The sequence below is a fragment of the Lepidochelys kempii genome, chromosome 9, assembly GCF_965140285.1.
Source record: "Lepidochelys kempii isolate rLepKem1 chromosome 9, rLepKem1.hap1, whole genome shotgun sequence".
NCBI lineage: Eukaryota > Metazoa > Chordata > Testudines > Cheloniidae > Lepidochelys > Lepidochelys kempii.
Genome location: NC_136388.1, coordinates 53751904 through 53771171, shown reverse-complemented (window position 1 = coordinate 53771171; position 19268 = coordinate 53751904). Strand labels below are relative to the sequence as shown.

Here is a 19268-nt window from a genome sequence, read left to right as displayed (position 1 = left end):
CCCCACACCCTCCCGGCCAAGAGCAGCTGTGCAGGGGAAGAGGAAGTCCTCCTGTCCCTCCCAGCCTGGCTAGGACCAGCAGCTAGGAGTCCCTGGCTGGGGTGCTTCCAGCAGCACAGGGAGATCAGACCCACCTCCGGGAACCTCCCTTGGCTGCAGGAAGCTCCACGGCTGCTGCCTTCAGAGCCCAGCTCTGCAGGCAGCACTGAAGTGAGAGTGGCAATCCCACCACTTCCCTACAACAGCTTTGTGACCCCTCATGACCCTGCTTTGGGTTGGGATCTCCACCATTACCACACTGTGAAATTTCAGGTGTAAACATCTGAAAATGTGAAACTGACTAATTTTAAAACCATATGACTGTGAAATTGACAAAAATGACCATGACTTTGGTAGGGACCTATTCATGTGCTAAAGCTCAGCAGGTTTCCTTAAAACACCAAAGTGGATCATCTGAATTCCAGACTTGGCTTCTTGTTGTCTGGGTTGTCATGGATTGGGGCAGGCTTTGCCAGAAGAAAGGGTTCCACTCAGCTTCCAGCAAGTTAACACCTGTTACTGTTGGATGATTTAGGGTTCTTCCTATCCTCGGCTGGTGTAAACCATCCTCGCTCTATTGACATCAACGGGGCTATGCTGATTCACACCAGGTGAAAATCTGGCCCTAGATAGCTTTCAACATGCACACAAAAATATACTTCATAACAATCCCCTCATAACAATCCCCTTAAAGGATTTGAATATACGACTAACACAGTGGTTCTCAAACTATTGTACTGGTGACCCCTTTCACCTAACAAGCCTCTGAGTGCGATCCCCTTTATAAATTAAAAACACTTGTTTATATATTTAACACCATTATAAACGCTGGAGGCAAAGCGGGGTTTGGGGTGGAGGCTGACAGCTCATGACCCCCATGTAATAACCTCGTGACCCCCTGAGGGGTCCTGACCCCCAGTTTGAGAACCCCTGGACTAACACAACTAAATCCCCACATGATGCTTTGGAAATGTCCCTTTTGGGAGCTGGCATAAACTATCAACCTTCCTCCCCCGCCCCCCACAATAGAGTGATAAAGTCACACTGCATCACCACTTCCTTTCCCATTTGTTCCTGGTAGAGATAGATTCTGGCTCTGGCATCTGAAGCTCTGTAATGTGAGGTGATGTTTGGATCTAGGTGTTCAGTTTGAAGCCATTTCCCTAGCACAGCTGTAGAGATCTCAAAACAATTCTACAGAGCGTACAATTCATAGCCAGAATGGGTGAGTTGCATAAAGTTATAATTACATGGGTTTTGTCAGTTGGAACAAACTTAACATTATTAAATTAGTTAATTATGTCTAAATATCCTTTTTTATATATTTGTGTGGCCTGACTCGTTTGTCTCTTGTGATTGTTGAAATTTCTTTAATAGTAAATGAGAAAACTTTATAATCCCAGAAAGACAGGCGGGGAACTCACATAAAAATATTATAAAGTGCTGAAACAAAGACAACTCTGTTGTTTGAAAATCGATGGTCTCTGAACAGGATGACAGAGACTGTTATTTCACCCCCCTAAAAGTTATTGCTGTAATGGAACGTCTCACATGTTATCTGCCTTGCTCTGAAGATGAAGGGTCTAAGCACAGGGCAATATCTTTTATGGATGAGAAGTCCTGGGGAAATTGGTGTGTCCCAGCTGTGAGTGTTAGGACATGGTTCAGGGCTTTGCCAGAACATTTCAGGGGGACTGACATTATAATCACTTAAAGCTGGTTATTTCGCCCATTCAAATTGGAACTTCGGTAGCTGTTTCACCACATTTTAGGTCTGAGCCAAAGCCCAAAGTCAACGGAAAGAGTCCCACTCACTTCAACGGACTTTGGATGTGGACTTTTATCTAGAATGGTTTGGAGCACAGGAAATGCACTTTCCAGGAGAATGACCACCCTGCATTGCTAGGGTGCACATTGTAAACCCATATGGATGTGGATGATGGGTATAATTTGTGACACTAAAAGCTTAGGGTGGGATTTGGGGGTTGGACTAGATGACCTTCTGGGGTCCCTTCCAACCCTGATATTCTATGATTTTCAAAGATGATGAGCATTAGCCTAATTCCGCTGCCCTTGAAGTCAGTGGTAAAACTCTCATTGACTTAACAGGGGCAGAATCAGGCCAGTGCTGAGTGCTTTTGAATATCTGTAAGGCTAGAATTTTCAAAGAGGGACTAGGAGAGTTGGGCAACAGGAGATGGGCAACTAACTTTCTTAGACTTCTTTGAAAATCCCACCCTAAATCCATAATTTGTCAGTTGAGCACCCTACGTAGATACAGCAAGTACCATTCCAAGTAAGCGGAGCGCCAGCATTTGTCCCAGAAAGTGCTGAGAATACGAATGTGAATGAAATATATTAGACTTTCACAGGAACCAGATAAGCTGTATTTGTTTATTTCACAAAATACACCCAATTACGCATTCTGGGGTGTATGTGTATTTGACCATTGGTTACACAGCAAGAGAAAAAAATAATTCCTCAGAATTGAGCAATCGCTAACTTTCACTCCCCACACAAGAACCTGGGAAAAGAAATGGGCATCATGCCCTAAAGGACAAACATGGACTTAGTCAGACCAGTGCAGGAAGTAAATTCCAGAGATTAAGATTTTCCAATAAGAACATTTAGAACCCAGACAATTACATCTAGGGCTGTTAGCTGGTGTACCCTAGTGACCTCAGAACCAGAGAACTTTCCAGTGAAATGCAATAATCTAACCTAGAAGTCACTGAGGCAGAGATCACAGTGGTGACATCCAGATCCGAGAGAAAAAGCTCACAAAAATCTGGCCTGGCATAAGTGAGAAAAAGGGGTTTGAGGGCACCAATGGCACCAGTGATTCCAGGAGGAAACAGGGATCCAAAAGCACTTCTGTGAACTGCTTTGGAACAGAGAGAAGAGACCCCCCTCACTGATGCAGATGGAGCCACACCTCCACTCCACTTATTACTTACCCTCAAGATCCTTACCCAACCCATTCTGGGACAGATTTTCAGAAGGGCTCAACACACAACATGCTGAACTCTCTTGAAAAATCTGAACATACGGAACCTATGCCTGTCCGGATTAAACATCCAAATCTTGCCCAGCAATTGGGTTAGACTGAAAATCCGTGTCATCCACAACCCATAAGAACAGGACAGAGCTGCATGACATCACAACATAGAAGTGATACTATTACCCAAGTCATTTCAGTACCTTCCTCAGCAGCTCCACATATACATTGAACAGGAGGGTTTTATAGGACCTTGTGTAAGCTAAATATCCCATACAAGACATCTAGCAATCACTCCAAACCAATCTCTAGGTGGAGAGCGGGAGACAGATGGCCAGACTGCGAGAGATACGGCATATTTATGTGAGCGGCAGCCTAATCACCCATATGTGAAGGAAGCTGGCAACCTGCCTTCCCACAGGGAAGTGATAACAATCTTAATGGGCCAAATTAAATTTATAGAGAATGAATGAATGCACTAGAAGGAAAAAGGAAATAAAATGTTTAGGATGAAAGAAGGAAAGAGAAGTATTTATCTGGGTATCTGACCAGTGCTATCTAACTAGCTACTGTCTAAGGCACTTCTACACCACCTCTCACCATGCCTAGCTAACTGTTGGCCTCTGTATACCACTGTGCACTGATTTCGTGCCAGGACCTGCATTGCAATGTTACTTGAGTTTCTCCAATTGGAGCTTCCCATTTCAGGAGCCGTACATGTAATAAGGAACAGCCTTGATGGAATTCTTGGAGAGAACGTGCTGTGCACGTGCAGCAGCCATCTTGTTAATTAAACACCTCTGAGGTTTTACATTTTTCCTTTCCAGACTTGACTCTGCCCCATGCCAAAGACCAACCACCTGCCAAATTTTAGGTTTAAATCACAGCTGTTCCTGAGTCATGAGTAGCTGAGTTATAACTTGAAAACAGCCAAATTGAGGCCAGCCCAGCAATATAGTGCTACCGCTACCCAAAACCATGCAGGGAATGCAAGTTCAAAGTCAGTCCTTTGCTTCAGGGCCAGCAGGGGCTGGGAGCACTGGGGAGCGTACTCCATTCTTGGGGCTGTTGATGGCTGTCTCTCCTCTTAGCAATGGCCAGAAGGAGCTGAGAGTGTTTGGTGAACAGAGGCACTGATTCACATTAACACTCCTGCAGGAGTGGAAGGGGACCGTTTACATGTTCCCTGTTCAGGGGCTGCAGGGTCTAGTGCATCACTGGTGCAGAGCTCAAGACTGCCCGTAGTCCTGATTCAGCGGGGTGCTTCAATATATGCCTAACTTTAAGTGCCTTGCTGAGTCAGGGTCTTAAGTTGTGCCCCTGTTTCAATGTCCCCGTTGCAGGAGCATGGAATTGCCGGGGCTCAGGTTTGCCCCAGAGATGCCCCCCGCTCCCCTCACTCACACTTGGAGCCCTCCTTCCTCTAACCTGCCCCCACTCTGGCACCGCTGAACCTTCCGCCCTCCCCAGAACTCTGCATGCATCTGCAGCTGCTGCAGAGATGGCACAGAGCAAGCAGAACTGACTCTGTGCCTGGGCAGAGGGGCCTATGCATCTGTGGCATTCTCCAGGGGATTCATACCTGTCCTACAGCCCCTTTTGCACCAGTCTAGCTGGATCTATGGGCCCTCTTGGGCACCAGGAGTGCAGGGGAAAGAACAAAAAACCTACAATTCAGGGGCTACACCACAGTTGTAAGCCAGATCCCAGCCCAGAGTGAATAATGAAATCTGAGTTAGGAATGCCTGAAAACAGGGATTTCTCATGGAAAATGCTGACAGATCCCTAATTATGGTGGCACTACTCCAGCGCTGCTATAATAAAACCTACCAGCATTTGGTAATGCTCTATTTTAGTCCCAGGTGATGCGAAGGATTCAGTAATGTTTTAACAAATACCCATGAAACAAATTGGGGGTTGCACCTTCATGTAACAAGACATTACATATTGCTCCCAGCAGCACTTCTGAGGTCTTGGCATGATGTTCATTTCAGTTAAAACCATGGGAGTAGCCTGCCTCCACTGCAGATAGGCACCAAGATGTAGGTCAGGTTCTCTTCCCAGCAGTGATTAAAGCAGGAGAACCATGTTCTAGCTTTAGCTGTTTCTCTCTCCCCCTTACGTCTCCGCTAAGACTATCCCCTTAGGAGGATTAGAGTGTTCCAGGTCACAGTGGCCTCTAATGAAGAGTCCCACTAGCTGCCATCCTCTAAAGTTGTGTGCAAACTATACTTCTTTCCCTGAAATGGCCCCACCCCTCTGTAGCAAATGGTGGGAGCACCAGTGTAGACAGGGCTAAGGCCACCCCTGAAATTTGAAACTGTCATGCTTGTCAGAGTGTGACATGACGGGCAAAACACCAGCGCCCAACTGAGCCCACCTGAGCCCTGACTACAATGGCATTCCCACCATTGCTGTCACAGCTGGGTGTGGCAGCCACGGGGAATTTTAGGGACACGAATGTAGTGCAGATGAGGTCCAAATGTCCTGCTGCTGGCTGCTTCCCCTGCTGGCTCCCAGCTTTCCCACTGTGACCCTGAAATCCTGCAGCACCCCTGCTGGTGGGAGGGAGTACTGTAAGTGGTGCGGCAGAGACAGAGGTGGAGCACCAGGGCAGATGGCCCAGTTCCGGTAGGAAGCATCTGCCCTTTAAAAGTGAGAGGAGAGGTGAGGGTAAGAGGAGAGGGAAGAAAGGGTTGTCTGGAGCAGTACTCTACTCCCCAGACAACAATTCTAGTCCCACAGTCCCTTAGACTCCTGCTCCTCCCAAATCTCTGTTTACCCCGACGGTGGGAGTCTCTGGCAGGCAGACCCAGCAATCAGCTCATCTGGCACTTGTAGGCTTTGCTAAGGAAACACAGAGATAGGGCCCAGAGCTCCTTCAAAAAGAGAAATGCCTCCAACCTCACGTCTCCCAGCCGAGCCCATTCACATGCATCTCAGGCAATTACCTCATGCAGGCTGGAGATGAAGCCGGAAGAGAGACTGGAGAGCCCAAAGCGCTTCTCAATGGTGGTCAGGCTGCTCTTGAAGTTAGCACTGTAAAGAAGCTGGAATAACTGGAGAAGGCCATGGCAAATCACAAACACCTGTGAGCAAAACAACATGACATTACAGTTAGTAACTGAGCGACGCCCCTACGGAGCCAAGAGCCACACCCCATGCTGGCGTGTAACCAAGTCAACAGTCATGGCCACATCCGCTTTACAACCATCACACACAGCATGCGTAAACCTAACAATCAGCTGGGTCCAGGAGTCACCCTCACAACCTCATCAGTCAGAGGCCTTCATTTAGGAGTGATTTCATTATTAGTTTGTTTGTGCATGGGCACAATTCCCCAGCTATGTTATCTGCTCTCAAGGCCCCGTCTCTGCTACAGCCGACTGAGGAGACCAGGATGGAGCTCGGCTTCTGGATCCATTCGTCTTGCTTCTGGCTTGTTGGCACAGTGACATGAGGTCCATTCTCACGCTGGCCTGATTCCCCCAAAGGCAAGCATCCCCCTCTGCAGCACTCCCAGCTCACAGACTCAGAGACGAGCTATGGGCAGAGCTATGGCCAAGAACTATACGGGTTTCAGAGTAGCAGCCGTGTTAGTCTGTATTTGCAAAAAGAAAAGGAGTACTTGTGGCACCTTAGAGACTAACCAATTTATTTGAACATGAGCTTTCGTAAGGTGCCACAAGAACTATACAGACCTCCTGCCTTGTGCAGGCTGAATGCTTTCAATGAGGGATTGTGGGAGGATGGTAAGAGCTGGTAAAGCGTGTCCTGAAACCTAGCTAAATATTCCTGTGCCGCCCAACAACTCCAGGAGAGTCACTCATCAGTTCTTTGCCATCTATAACAAGACAAAACTAAAGCTCCGTGTTATCTTCGTGGGTTTCCCTAGAGTTCTGTGTTCCCTGCTCCCTGCCGGCTAGCAGAATAGACCCTAGGCACACTGACTCCCTAGCTAAAGGGATCTGTCATCCTTCTTCCCTTGCGCCGATGCATCCAGAGCCCTACCCATGTCTCACCACCGCATGTCTGACATCTTTTGCTCCCCAATGGACCTCACAGCTGCAGAGGGGCTTTGAGGGAGTCACTGTGCTGGCTAACACCGAGGTTTCTAGGGTGCAGCTGAGGCCCAAAGCCAGCGAGACACGGCTGAGCAAAACTGGGGACACCATTACGGAGAAAGGAACTGCAGCAGGAGCAGCAGGCATGCCACAGCCAGAGGAGAGCGGTTCAGCACCGGCCTGCTGCAGTGTAACCCTACGTACTGCCTCTCTCCCACACGCTTTTGTTTTCTTTGTAGCTGACTAGCTGAGCAATGAAACCAGAGCTGCTCGGGTAGTGGCGGCATTGTACAATGGGTAGGGCTGGCCTGGGATCCTGGAAGCCTGTCTGCTGTTCCTAGCTGTGCCACTGACATGCTGTGTGCCCTTGGGCAAGTCTTTCCATGCCCATTTAAGCTGTAAAATCTGGGGCCAGGGACTGTGTCTTATTCTGTGGCTGTGCAGTGCTCAGCACAATGGGGTCCTGAGCTCTGCTAGTGGTGCTGAAATACTAATAATAGTGATTATGATTTTTAATAAAAAGTAAATTCAGAGTTAGACTCAGGAACCTATACATTTTGTTTTGACCGGTTTAGGAGCTAGGAATCCCTCAGTCAGCATTTTGCCTAGTAAGTTTCACCCAAGTGTACTCTTCCATGGCAAGGCTGATGGGGGAGCCATTAGTGAAAACGCCATAGCAGGGGCTAGATCAGGCTTGTGGTAAGTATGAGTGGCTCACTCCCTATGTGGAGGCTGCAGGATGGGAAGGCTTACTCCTTCATATGGTGGGTGATATGGTACAAGCTGAAATGGAATCTTCCACTATTGTGAGTGTGAGAAATTCTGCTGTGGGTCCCCTTCCCAGGATATCTGTGTGCTAGAACAAGCTGGACTTTTAACTCTGCCGGGAATTCTGGACTTTAACACTCTATGCAAGCAGTTGCTGGGCAGTCATGGCCTGATAAATGGTTTACTGCCTCGACTGCAGCTGCTTTACAGACCTCCTGTGACTTTTGCAGCTAAACCTGCTTCCTTGCTGCACCACCAGAACCCTGGAGTAGGAAAACGCATGGCAGGGGACTCTGGTTCTTTAGTAGCAGGCTGGCTATAGATGCTTATGAAGATGGAAAGGTCTCCTGAAAGGACTGCATGCATTATTCCTTCTTAATTAATTCATTAACATTTGTGCAGGGCATCGAACATGTAATTATGCAAGAGAAATGCTAAATATTATGACTCAGTAGTACTATGCATGTGTTCACTTTTATGGCTGCTGGGGATTAAGGATTATATACTGTAAAATATTTATAGTGTTTAATAACCTGGAATACATAGTTTTATTGCATTTTATCAGTTGCTGCAAACAACATATCCTTTTTTCCCTGCTGGGAAGTAATTGATTGAGTTTGGGAAGGAGTGTTGTCTAGTGGTTAGAAAAGGGGACAGGAAGTTGAGAATCCTGGGTTGTGTTCTTAACTCTGCACTGATTTATTATTTGTATTACACTGGTGCCCAGAGGCCAGGGTCCCATTGTCCTAGGTGCTGAACAAATGTCTAACAAAGAGACAGTCCCTGCCCTGCAGAGAGAGACTTATTGTGCTGTCCAAGCAAATAACTCAGTGCCAGATTCTCAACTCATGTATATCAGTGTAAAATGGAGTTGAAGATCTGGCCCATTATCATCAAGATGTGCCTCCATTTCAGTCATATATAAAACAGGTGAAACTATCCCCCATCTAAGAGGCTGGGTTATTGTTTGTAAAGAGCTTTAAGAACCACAGATGAAAGGGGTTGTATCCGTGCAAAGTATTATTACGACTTAAAGATCTTTATGGCATGACAAGAGAAGCAGAGAGCTGGGATCCCTAGGGCCACACTACCTATGGGGCCTGGCAGAGGAAACCAAACGTATGGGCTAGCGCAACAAATAGAGAGTTGGAGAGGGAATATGTAGGCTACTTGGGGTGGGGCGGGAATACGATCAAAAGAGCAAGGGTAAAATACAGCAAGGAAGTCATCCGCTTCCGGAGATGGAATAGGACACTCTCAAACCTCTTTGATCTATATTTAGCAAGCTCCGTTTTCCTTTATTTTCTTGGGAATGTGACTTGTCCAAACTGTGCCAATACTATCTAAAAAATTATTAAAGATAGGGAAAAGTCTTTTTATGTAAATTCTCAGGAAATCAAATATTTGCCGGACTCCGGAAGAATGCCCAGCAAAGATAAAGTTGGGAAGCCTGGACCTGCACACTGGGGATGAAAGGTATCACAGTGCTAACAAACTCCTCAAGTCTGTGGCTGGGATAATAATAAGGATTATTCTCTATTGGTATGGTGGTAGCGCCTGAGAGGCCAGACACAGCTGTGAGGGCGGATGGGAAAGACCATAGGATCATAGAACAGAATCATAGAATATCAGGGTTGGAAGGGACCACAAGAGGTCATCTAGTCCAACCCTCTGCTCAAAGCAGGACCAATCCCCAACTAAATCATACATGGAGATCTTATGCAATGTTAATGCAGCAGTGTCCTCTGGAAATGAAAATGAAGCATGTGAAAGGAAACTGGTGATTTTCCCCAAGCTGAGTCCAAACCAAAAACCCTATATCCAATCTTTATGTCTCTGCCATGAGCTGCACCAACACCCCAGATCCAAACAGCATGGAATCTGAAGGTTTCATATCTGGATCAACACCTGAACTTTCCCAAATTTCTTGGGGTGAAATCCTGACCCCACTGAAGTCAAAAGGAGCTTTTTCCATTGACTTCAGTGAGGCCAGGATTTCTCCCTGGGTGTTCAGATTTGGTTTATTATTACAGAGGTAGGTTCAAGCTGTGAACTTGGATCTGAACCAGGATCCAGATCTGGGGTTTTGGTTCAGGCTCCTTCGCAAACTCAAGAGTAAGGTTGCAGGATAAGAGGAGACTCCATGGGGACATAGATATCTGGTAGAGTGGATACACTAGCATGATTGCAGGCAGAGAAATTGGAGCCAGAAGAAAGGGAGAAGTGAGGGAGGGGATGGGCTCAAGAGGACAAGTTGAGGGTCAGAGGCCAACAATAGAAAGGAGAGCTCCGAGTCAAGCCTGGGCCAAAGGTGGTTTCTTGTGGAGAGGAAGAATCTCATTGACAGATCATGTTCAACTAGTTTTTGAAAATCCAGCTGGATCCTGCTTAAGGAGGGCTAATTAGGAAGCATTAGAGGATGGGGGCTGGGAGCACCGAAGGTACAGAGCAGCTGGTGAGAGTCTATGGTGCAAAGGGCTAGGCAAGAGAAGCAAAGCTGTACACAAAGGAGAGGGCGGACCTGAGAGGATGAATTTACATGGAAAGAGTCAGCAGGCTCCCAAGCCCTTCTCCAAAAGTGCTCAGCAGCATGGAAAAAAACAGGAAGGTCCAGAGCTCTGGGGAGAGCCAAAGGTGGGCAGTGGAAGGGCGGACAGAGCTGGGAGATGAAAGCCCAGGCTCGGAGAGAAGAAAGGTTGAAAGCAGAAACCTTGATGGCAGCAGAAGACAGCGAGGATGGGGAAGGAAACCAAGGGCTAGATGCAGCAGAGGAGTCCAAAATGGAGAGACTGGACATCACAATTGACAGGATAGGGGAGAGCAGCAGATACACTTGTTGAAGGAGAGTAAGTGGTGATGAGAGAAGGAATTCTCTGCCCTCGTGCCAATGATCCCCTTCATTAGGAGTCACTGGCTGGATGGCAGAAGGAACCCTCTTGAGGGGTGTTGACAGGAATTGAATCCGTCTGACTCTCGTTGGCCAGACCCCTGACAGGCTAAGGCAGGGTGACAGAGGGGGTGGGGAGAGGCGTGACAGTGGGGCCTGAGGCAGAGAGCGATGCAGGGAGGGACCGTGGGGAAGGAGTGCCAATGGGGCCAAAGGCAGACAGATGGAGGAGTGTAACCACTGCTAAGGCAGGGGAGTGCAAGCACTGGATAACACCTTTTCCCCCACTCCCCACTGAGTAGCAATGCAAAGTATGGGGGAAACTGAGGCACACACAGGATTCACAAATATATTATAGAAAATGCCCAGAGTCACAAGCTGTAGCTCAGCAGGCCATGGTTAGAGCGGGATGGGGGCAGCATGCTCTGGTGGCTAGGGCTGTAGCTCAGCAGGCCAAGGGTCCATTTATGACTCTGCCACTGACCTACTTGGGCACGTCCCTCCCCCTCTGGTTAGACTGGAAGCTCTTTGGGGCTGGGGCTGTCTCTCACAGTGTGTCTGTAGCACACCTAGCATATCTCAGCTGGGGCCTGCCAGTGCTAATGCAATATAAACAACTATCCATTTTACAGCTGAGACCCTAAGGGCACATCTAGATGGTGAAAACCCCCTGCGGCAGTGAGTCTCAGAGCCCAGGTCAATGGAGTCAGGTGCGGGCTGCAGGGCTAAAAATAGCAGTGCAGACGTTCTAGCTCAGCCTGGAGCACAGGCTCTGAAACCCGGCTAGAGGGAGGGTCTCATAGCACAGGCTCCAGCTGAGCCTAAATGTCTACACTGCTAGTTTTAGCCCTGCACTGGGCACCCGCGGCAGCTGACCTGAGCTCTGAGACTCTCTAGCACCAGGAGAATGGGGGGTGTTGACTGTATAGACATGCCCTAAGGCCCTGTCTCTATGCAGCAGCAATTTGATCCTCTCCCTTCCCCACTACTGTAACTGATGTGTAGGATTCTCCTCCCCGCACAGGAGCCTGGGTGACCCCAGCTGAAGGGGCTGGTTTAATAATACTGATTTTTAATACTCTTTGCTGCGGGCTTCTGTATGCAGAGTGAACAACACACTAACAAACTCAGGGAGGTGGAACCATCCCAAGTGAAGGTGGGCACGGAAACCAGGCAAATGCGAAGACCAGCACCTGATATCAATGGCTGTGAGGCCAGGGGATGGGAACTGAAGGGCAGGGGAGTTTTATTACTCTGGAAAAGCTGAAATTGGAATACCACCCACAATATTACAAAACAACCTCTGATCTAGGTTAGTTTCAGGAGCCAGGCTGGATTGTGGAGTTTTCCAGATGTGCTTTGGTCAGTCTCGAGCTGATATAGCTAGGTACCTGATCCAGGAGTTCCCTCACATCCAGCAAACTGGGTGCTTACTGGACTAAGAATGTCCAAATCCCACAGAGGCATTGTGCATAAGTAATGGTGAAAGGCGCTTCTTGGATGACTGGAGTATTCCTGAGCATTGGCCTGAGGAGGACTGAGGAGCTGGACTGAAAGCATCACTCTGAGGAGAGAAGATATCCGGCTTGTGATAATGAAGGGGAAGTTGTTCAAAGGCACAAATGGGAGCTGGGCATCAAACTCCCACTGTAGCTTTGCATGTCCCTTAGCAGGTCTTTGACCTCCTCTTTTTCTCTAACCATTCCCCTGGTGTCTTTCTATGTGCCGGCCTGTCTGCACTTGGCTTCAATCTCTCCCTTCTCCCTCAGAATAATTTGTCTATAATTCTCCTTCTTCTTTAAACATTGCTGGTTTTTCCTCTTTCCTCAAGATGTTCTGCATTTATTATTATTACTATTATTATTATGAAGTGGATCACAGCAGTGATACCCAGCCAAGCTCAGGGATCGCTGGGTTAGGGGCTGTCCTGACACATAGTGGGTGATTGTAAGCGCCTCAGAGCGTGGATTATCTAAATAACCAAGAGTGAATAAATGAAGACTCGGCACACCACTTCTGAAAGGTTGCCGACCCCTGGACTAGCCCAAGGTCAATGGCAGGTCAATGGTAGTGCTAGGCACAGAACCTAGTTGCCTGCAGCATGCACTGAGCACCTCGGTGACAGGTCACTCATCTTTTATAAACCTTTACCAAAAAGGGTTTAAATAAGAACAAATCAACTCATTCTGAGGGAGGTGAGATGTTGACACAAAGTGGGAACAATGGCACGGGGGAAACCGCTCGCATGCAAAAATCCTGTGTGCCACTCTTATCCATAGTTCACTGACCCTCCTCTAGCAGAGGCAGCGGGGAGCCTGCCCATCTCCAGCAGGATTTTCAGAGCTTTGAGTGAATTCCTGACCAAGGTGCAATAGTATAGGCACACTGAGTGAAGTGCAGAAAAGCCAAGGCATGCACCCACATGCACCCACAAACACGCGCACGCACAAATGCCTCCCTCAATCCCCTTTTAATCACCTTGACATTTCCCTTCAGAGTGGCTGAGTGCTCATGACTGCAGGCTGTTTATACAAGACGCTTGACTCCCTTCCAAACCACACGTTACATTAAAAGGGAAGCAAGCGCCTGGGGAGAGGATCTTCACCCACATACACACAACTCCCCCTGCCAACTCCAGACCTGGAGCTTCCAGGGCAACATTTTTGCTAAGGAAAAGCACCCACCTTACTGCATGGCACAGAAGGAATGTTTTCCCCACATTCTTGGATCCTTGGGACTATTCTCTCTCCACCGCCAGGTGTCCAATTCAAAATGGATAGCATTGTTGGGCATTAGGGAAAGGCATCGCACACAGCAGAAATCTACTCCTCCAGACTTACCCCATGGGACTGACTGGCACAAGGGGAACTCTACAAAGAATCCTCATGCTCTGGATACCACACAGCAGCCCGACAACTCACCAGCTCATCTGGGGAGCCGGCACTGGATACAAATACAAGGATACAAATCTATGTCCAGGAATTGTGGCCAGTCACATGGTGGGACTCTTCCTCTGCACCTGGCTAGCCCATCCCCCCTCTACAATGATGACAATTGAGCCAGCTTCCACTCTGCTGCCAGTTGGCTACTGGGCTGCCAGCTTGTGTGTCAGTAGTAAGGGGAGTCACACAGCAAGGAGGATTATTAATGGTGCTCCAAGCATTAACTGGCCCTGGCTTTTAGACATGGAATGTAACGCCTGGTACTGGGGGAACATGCTTCAAGCAGCTCCGCTTTCCTTGCCAGCAGGGTCTGTTGGCTACAAGGATATTTTATGGAGGAAACTGAGGCAGCTGCTGAGGTGGAGACAGAGGAATCTCCGAGCAGCACTATCTTCTCATTCTACATGGCCCACCTGCAGTCTCCTATGTGCCATGCAGAGAGGTACCAGGGAGGCCTAGCTCACTGGGGGTCTACCTAATTAAGACTTGGCCTAATTATGAAACTGGGCTTTAGATTTGGTTTATCGTTTTTACAGAACTGTCACAATGTCTAATCGTTAGTATGTTACATAGAGAAGACAATTTTCGTTATATTAACAGTACATTTAGCCCATGCTATATACTGGGTCAACTCAGCCATATTCTTATCTTGTATATCTTTCTATTACTGCTTATGTAAGATAACGCACCATCAACAATTTTGTTTACCCTTAACAATCACTAACTAAAGACTTTCTGAGAATATATTTTAAACATCCCTGTTATGAAACATGGACTATTTTGTAACAGTTTGGGGGGAACATCCAGGGGGTTAGCGAAACCAGTCAATAAAATGCTTTTGAAGTTGGCTCCAGGGCAAAGCAAAGTTGAGACATTAGATAACCCCCCACGTATGTTTACTGCAGGTGGGTCAGACTTAAGGTCATTGTGCTGTGATAAAATAAGAATTGCTTTTCATGTAGCGAGAAAAGGGTGCTGGCTCCTCAGCCAGCATCAATCAGCATTGCTCCTCCAAAAGGAGCACAGCTACCGTGATTTACCCCAGCTGAAAATCTGGCCCACTGTGCTTATGGTTATTGTGTCAGTGATGCAAGATTTATTCTGACCTTAGTTATTCCCAGCATGGAGGAAACTTGTGTTGTGCCTACCCACACTCACCTGCTTTGTGGACACTGGGCTAAGTGCTGGTTCTCCACCCTGCTACAACAGCCACACATTAGCCCAGTGCCATTCCAGAGAGCTACATTGGTGTAACGACATGGACGATCAAGCCATTAGTCTCCAGGCCATCAAACTCTTACACAAAGCAGCCAGAACAGGGGCCAGAATCCCCATCATCCCCAGGTTTGCAGATAAAATTACTCATCCAATAAGCCTGGTTAAGATTTAATTTTAGAAACAAACAAGCCCTCCTCCCGCAGGCCCGCTTCTTCACATAGACCCGGAAGCTTCTTACAACGTCCTTAAGCGCACCCCAGTTTCTCCCCTAGGGCAGCTCTGGGCAGAGGAACTGAAGATTGAAACTCTACGCGTACAGGGTCACCATGCCTCAGGAAGGCTATTATCAGTGTGAAGAGGGTTCAGCACAAGGCAACAGAGATAATTCCAAGCATGAAGAATCTAAACTAATTAGTAAGAGGAAAATGGAAGCTTTCGCAGGTATGAAAGAGTGTTACAGTCACTGTATATTTTCTCACACTACCATGGTTATTACATTACAGTAGCATCAGGAGAGAGCAACAGAGATCAGAGTTCCACCATGCTGAAAGACAATCCTTGCCCTAAGGACCTTACAGTCTAAACAGACAAAAGGTTGGAAGGGGAACTGAGGCACAGAGTGAGGCTGTAACAGGGTGCTAGCCAGGAGGTCCTGAGCCAGCACTCTGTTAGCCCAGCTCCAATTAAGAAGCATTAATTGGGGCTGGCTGAATATGCCACACCTAATTGATAGAAGGGAAGCACCTGCGGGCCTCATTAGCGAGGGGGCTATATAGGGCTGGCAGGCAAGATGGAAGTGAAGGGGCAGGGGGTGTCCCTGCTTGCTGGAGAAGCTAGTTGTTCCCTGGGGTGCTAGTGGTCTGTAAATAGAAGGCAGTGGGAGCTGAGACTGTAAATAAAAGGCACTGGTGATTGCATCCAGAAGAAGTCTCAGGCTGATTTGTGGGTGCAGGGGTTCCATAGTGGAAGAGTAATCAGGAAGGCACTCATCACATGGGGGGCTCATCCAGGATACAAGAGCCAGTGAAGTGGTTGGTGGCCCGAATATGGAGGAGACCCTGCAATGGATGGGTAAACAGCAGGAGCAGATGCAGCATGCCCTGCAAAGTTTTTAGCAGTCCCACCAGGCTGGGAGCCAGGCCCTACTGTCCTGGCAAGCAGAGCAACAGCAGAGTCTGTGAGAGTTCATATGGGAGCAGACTGGCATGCAACAGCAGCTCCTGCAAAGAGTGGTGAGTCCTGCAGGAGGGGATGGCACCTGGCCGCCGGGCTGAGGACTCTGTAAAATGAGCCCGGCGGATTATCCAAATACCATTCTTGGGACCTTTGAGGGGGTAGCCATGGGTGCCAGGTGGGATAGGGCAACCTGGGCCCTCCAACTGGCTCCATGCCTGATGAGAGAGGCTTAAGCGGCCTATATGGCCATGAGCAAGCCCAGAACTATGAGGCAGTGAGGGTGGCCATTCTAGACTGGACGGGCCTGTCTATAGAGCGGGCCTGTCTATAGAGCAGTACTGCCAAAAGTTCTGGGTGGCCTGACTGATGGTGGCGATGCAGCCCCGGACGTATGCCTAGAGACTAATGGACTGGGCCATATGCTGGCTGAGGCCAGAGACATGCACGGTGGGTGAAATGATGGATATGTTGGTCCTAAGACAATGACTACAGAGCCTCCCTGAGAACATCCGCATCTGGGTGAGGTGTCATCAGCCTATCACCGTTGAGGCAGAGGTCAGGTTGACCTAGGAATATATCAAGGCAGAGGGTCCCCAGAGGGAGGACAGACCCCGTAAAGACAAGGAGTCAGGGAATAAAGAGATGGAACCTTTTCTGGGAAAGGCCCAGAGAGAAAGGGGGAGCCCCGAGGAGCGCCCGAGAGGCCCACCAAGCTTGTTTGCTGGCAGTGTGGGAGACCTGGCCATACAAAATGTGACTGCCCTGATATGGAGTATGGGTGGGCTGAGTTTTGTGGCTGGACTCAAGTTGGGGGGTAGAAAGAGGGACAGAAACTGTCCACCATCCCGGTGAGGATTGGGAGGAACCCCCAAACAGGCCTGGTAGATACCGTGTCAGCCTGCTTGCTCGTACAGAGGGGGCTAGGGCTGGTGAAGCCGCACTGGCTGATCGTGGAGGCAAGGATGGCCCCTGAGTGTATCCATGGGACAAGAGGTCCTGCCCAGTGACCCAGGAGCCCCTCGAAGTGAGGGGCCGCTTCAAGGGGAAGCAGGTTGGGGTGCTAGAGGGGCTACCATACCCGGTGGTGTTAAGTAGGGACTGGGGCCCACTACCGAGAAAGAAGTGGAGAGGTGCCCCGAAGGAGCATATCCCTAGACCGAGGATCCCAAGTGGGTAAGATAAGCAAAGTCCCAGAGATAGCAAAGAAGAGAACCCTAGACAACAGAACCCAGATCAAGAAGACCGGCAGGAAGGGTATATGGGGGAGCTAGCCAGCTTGAGCCCCTTGGAAAAGGAGAGGAGGCAATTGCAGCACCCCACAACACCACTCCCCAGGGAGGGAATGTTGGGTGGTGTGGAGGAAAACTGAGGCACAGAGAGTCCCACAGGATGGTAGGATGGATCCTGACCCCCTACTAAAAGTAAAAGGGATACAGGGGATGGGATGCTGCAGGGGTGCGACTGGTGTGATGACCTGCGGGCAGAGGCGGAACTGAGGGGCAGCCACCCCTCCTGAGCAATGTACATTTTGCAGGTAGGGGATGGGAAAAACCCCAGGAGAGGATGCCAGGGATTGCCTGGCCAAGAGCGGTGAACTTCCCCGGAGGAGCCCCCCAGGCAGAGGGGTCGAGGTCGGCTAGCCCTGGCGGCTCATAAGGGGGGAGGCATGTAACAGGGTGCTGGCCAGGAGGTCATGAGCCAGCCCTCTGTTAGCCCAGCTCCAATTAAGAAGCATTAATTGGGGCTGGCTAAGCATGCCATGCCTAATTGATAGAAGGGAAGCACCTACTGGCCTCATTAGCTGGCAATATAGGGCTGGCTGGCAGGTGGGCGGTGGAGCGGCAGCTGCTGCCAAGGGTGTGTGTCCCTTCTTGCTGGAGAAGCTAGCTGTCCCCTGGGGCGCTAGTGGAAGCGGTCTGTAAATAGAAGGCCGTGGGATCTGACACTGTAAATAAAAGGCACTGGTGATTGCACCCAGAAGAGGTCGCAGGCTGATTTGTGGGTGCAGAGGTCCCATAGTGTGAGAGCAAACAGGAAGGCTCTCATTACAGCGGCAGTGACTTGCCCATGGACTCACAGCAGAGCCATGAATTGAACCCAGCACTCCTGAGCCCTAGATCTGTGCTCTAGCCACTAGATCATGCTGTCTCCTTGCCACCAGCAACCACTTTCAAAATGAAGGGACATAATCTAACACTTTGCCCCCCAGGCAGAACTGGGATAAATATATAGATTGAAGTACTGGAGAGAGTCACTGAAGCCAATGGAAAAACACGAATTTGAAAGACAGCAAGGTGTCTTCCCAGAAGAAGGAACCAAAGTTGAAGAAGCAGCAAGAGTTTTTAAATCCTAGCTGGCTGAATAGCCCTTTACCGCTCCTAAAATATCTAGGACCAGGTGCTCAGAGAGTGTAAATTGATGTCACTCCTTTGGGAGAGGCCCAGTGAAGGCAATGTACACCAGCTGAGGATCTGGCCTGTTATGCTCTTGCAAAATGCTTACCTGTGCCACCTCATTAACCGTCATTTCAGTTTTTATAGGCACTCGTCAACACCCATATAAGTGCTGAGGAGCTCGGCCATGGTGATGTGGCTGCCTCCCCAGATGGGAAGAGTCAGAGCCTCGTTTGTGAAAATGTACAGAACAGCTGTCTCAGGAGCAGTAGAAGAAGTGAAGACACTTGGAGAACTCATCTGAGTGAATACACTCCAATATATGACTCGACCAAGCATAGTTGTGGTAAGGAGACATGCTCCCAAAAATTAAATGGGGGGGGGGGGTTTGAGGGAGATGTAAACATGTGGAAAGGGCTGGCCTTTTCAGGAAGTTTGTTAGCTCTTCTGTAGTAGCTATGCTGCTATTATAATTGTACAATGGTTCAGAACCTGCTGACCTCAATGGAAACATTATCTACTATGCTGTGCTGCTACAATTCCAGCCATGCTATTTTGTGCTTAGAAGTGAAACTATTTTTCAAAGCTTTAGCCACACCCAAGAAGGTACCTTTCACTTTCATCCACTAATTTTGAATATAGTTGGGGGCCTTAATTGGGCGCTTGGTCTAATTCAGTCAACTCACTCCAGGGAAAAGATGAGTTAATGGGGGCAAATCTGTAATTTAGTTTATGAAGATGATGGCATAGGGTACAGGCTAAGGCAAAGACAGGTCCTACTAT

General features: G+C 48.7%; 1 protein-coding gene across 2 annotated transcripts in view; it reads right to left on the bottom strand.

Moving 5' to 3' along the window:
* SLCO2A1 (solute carrier organic anion transporter family member 2A1) overlaps positions 1-19268 on the bottom strand; it is a 118883-nt gene that overhangs the window by 52761 nt on the left and 46854 nt on the right. For both annotated transcript variants that reach the window (XM_073360375.2, XM_073360376.2), the window contains one exon: positions 5989-6126. In XM_073360375.2, coding sequence (XP_073216476.1) covers positions 5989-6126 — 138 coding nt within the window. The remainder of the gene's footprint in view (positions 1-5988; positions 6127-19268) is intronic.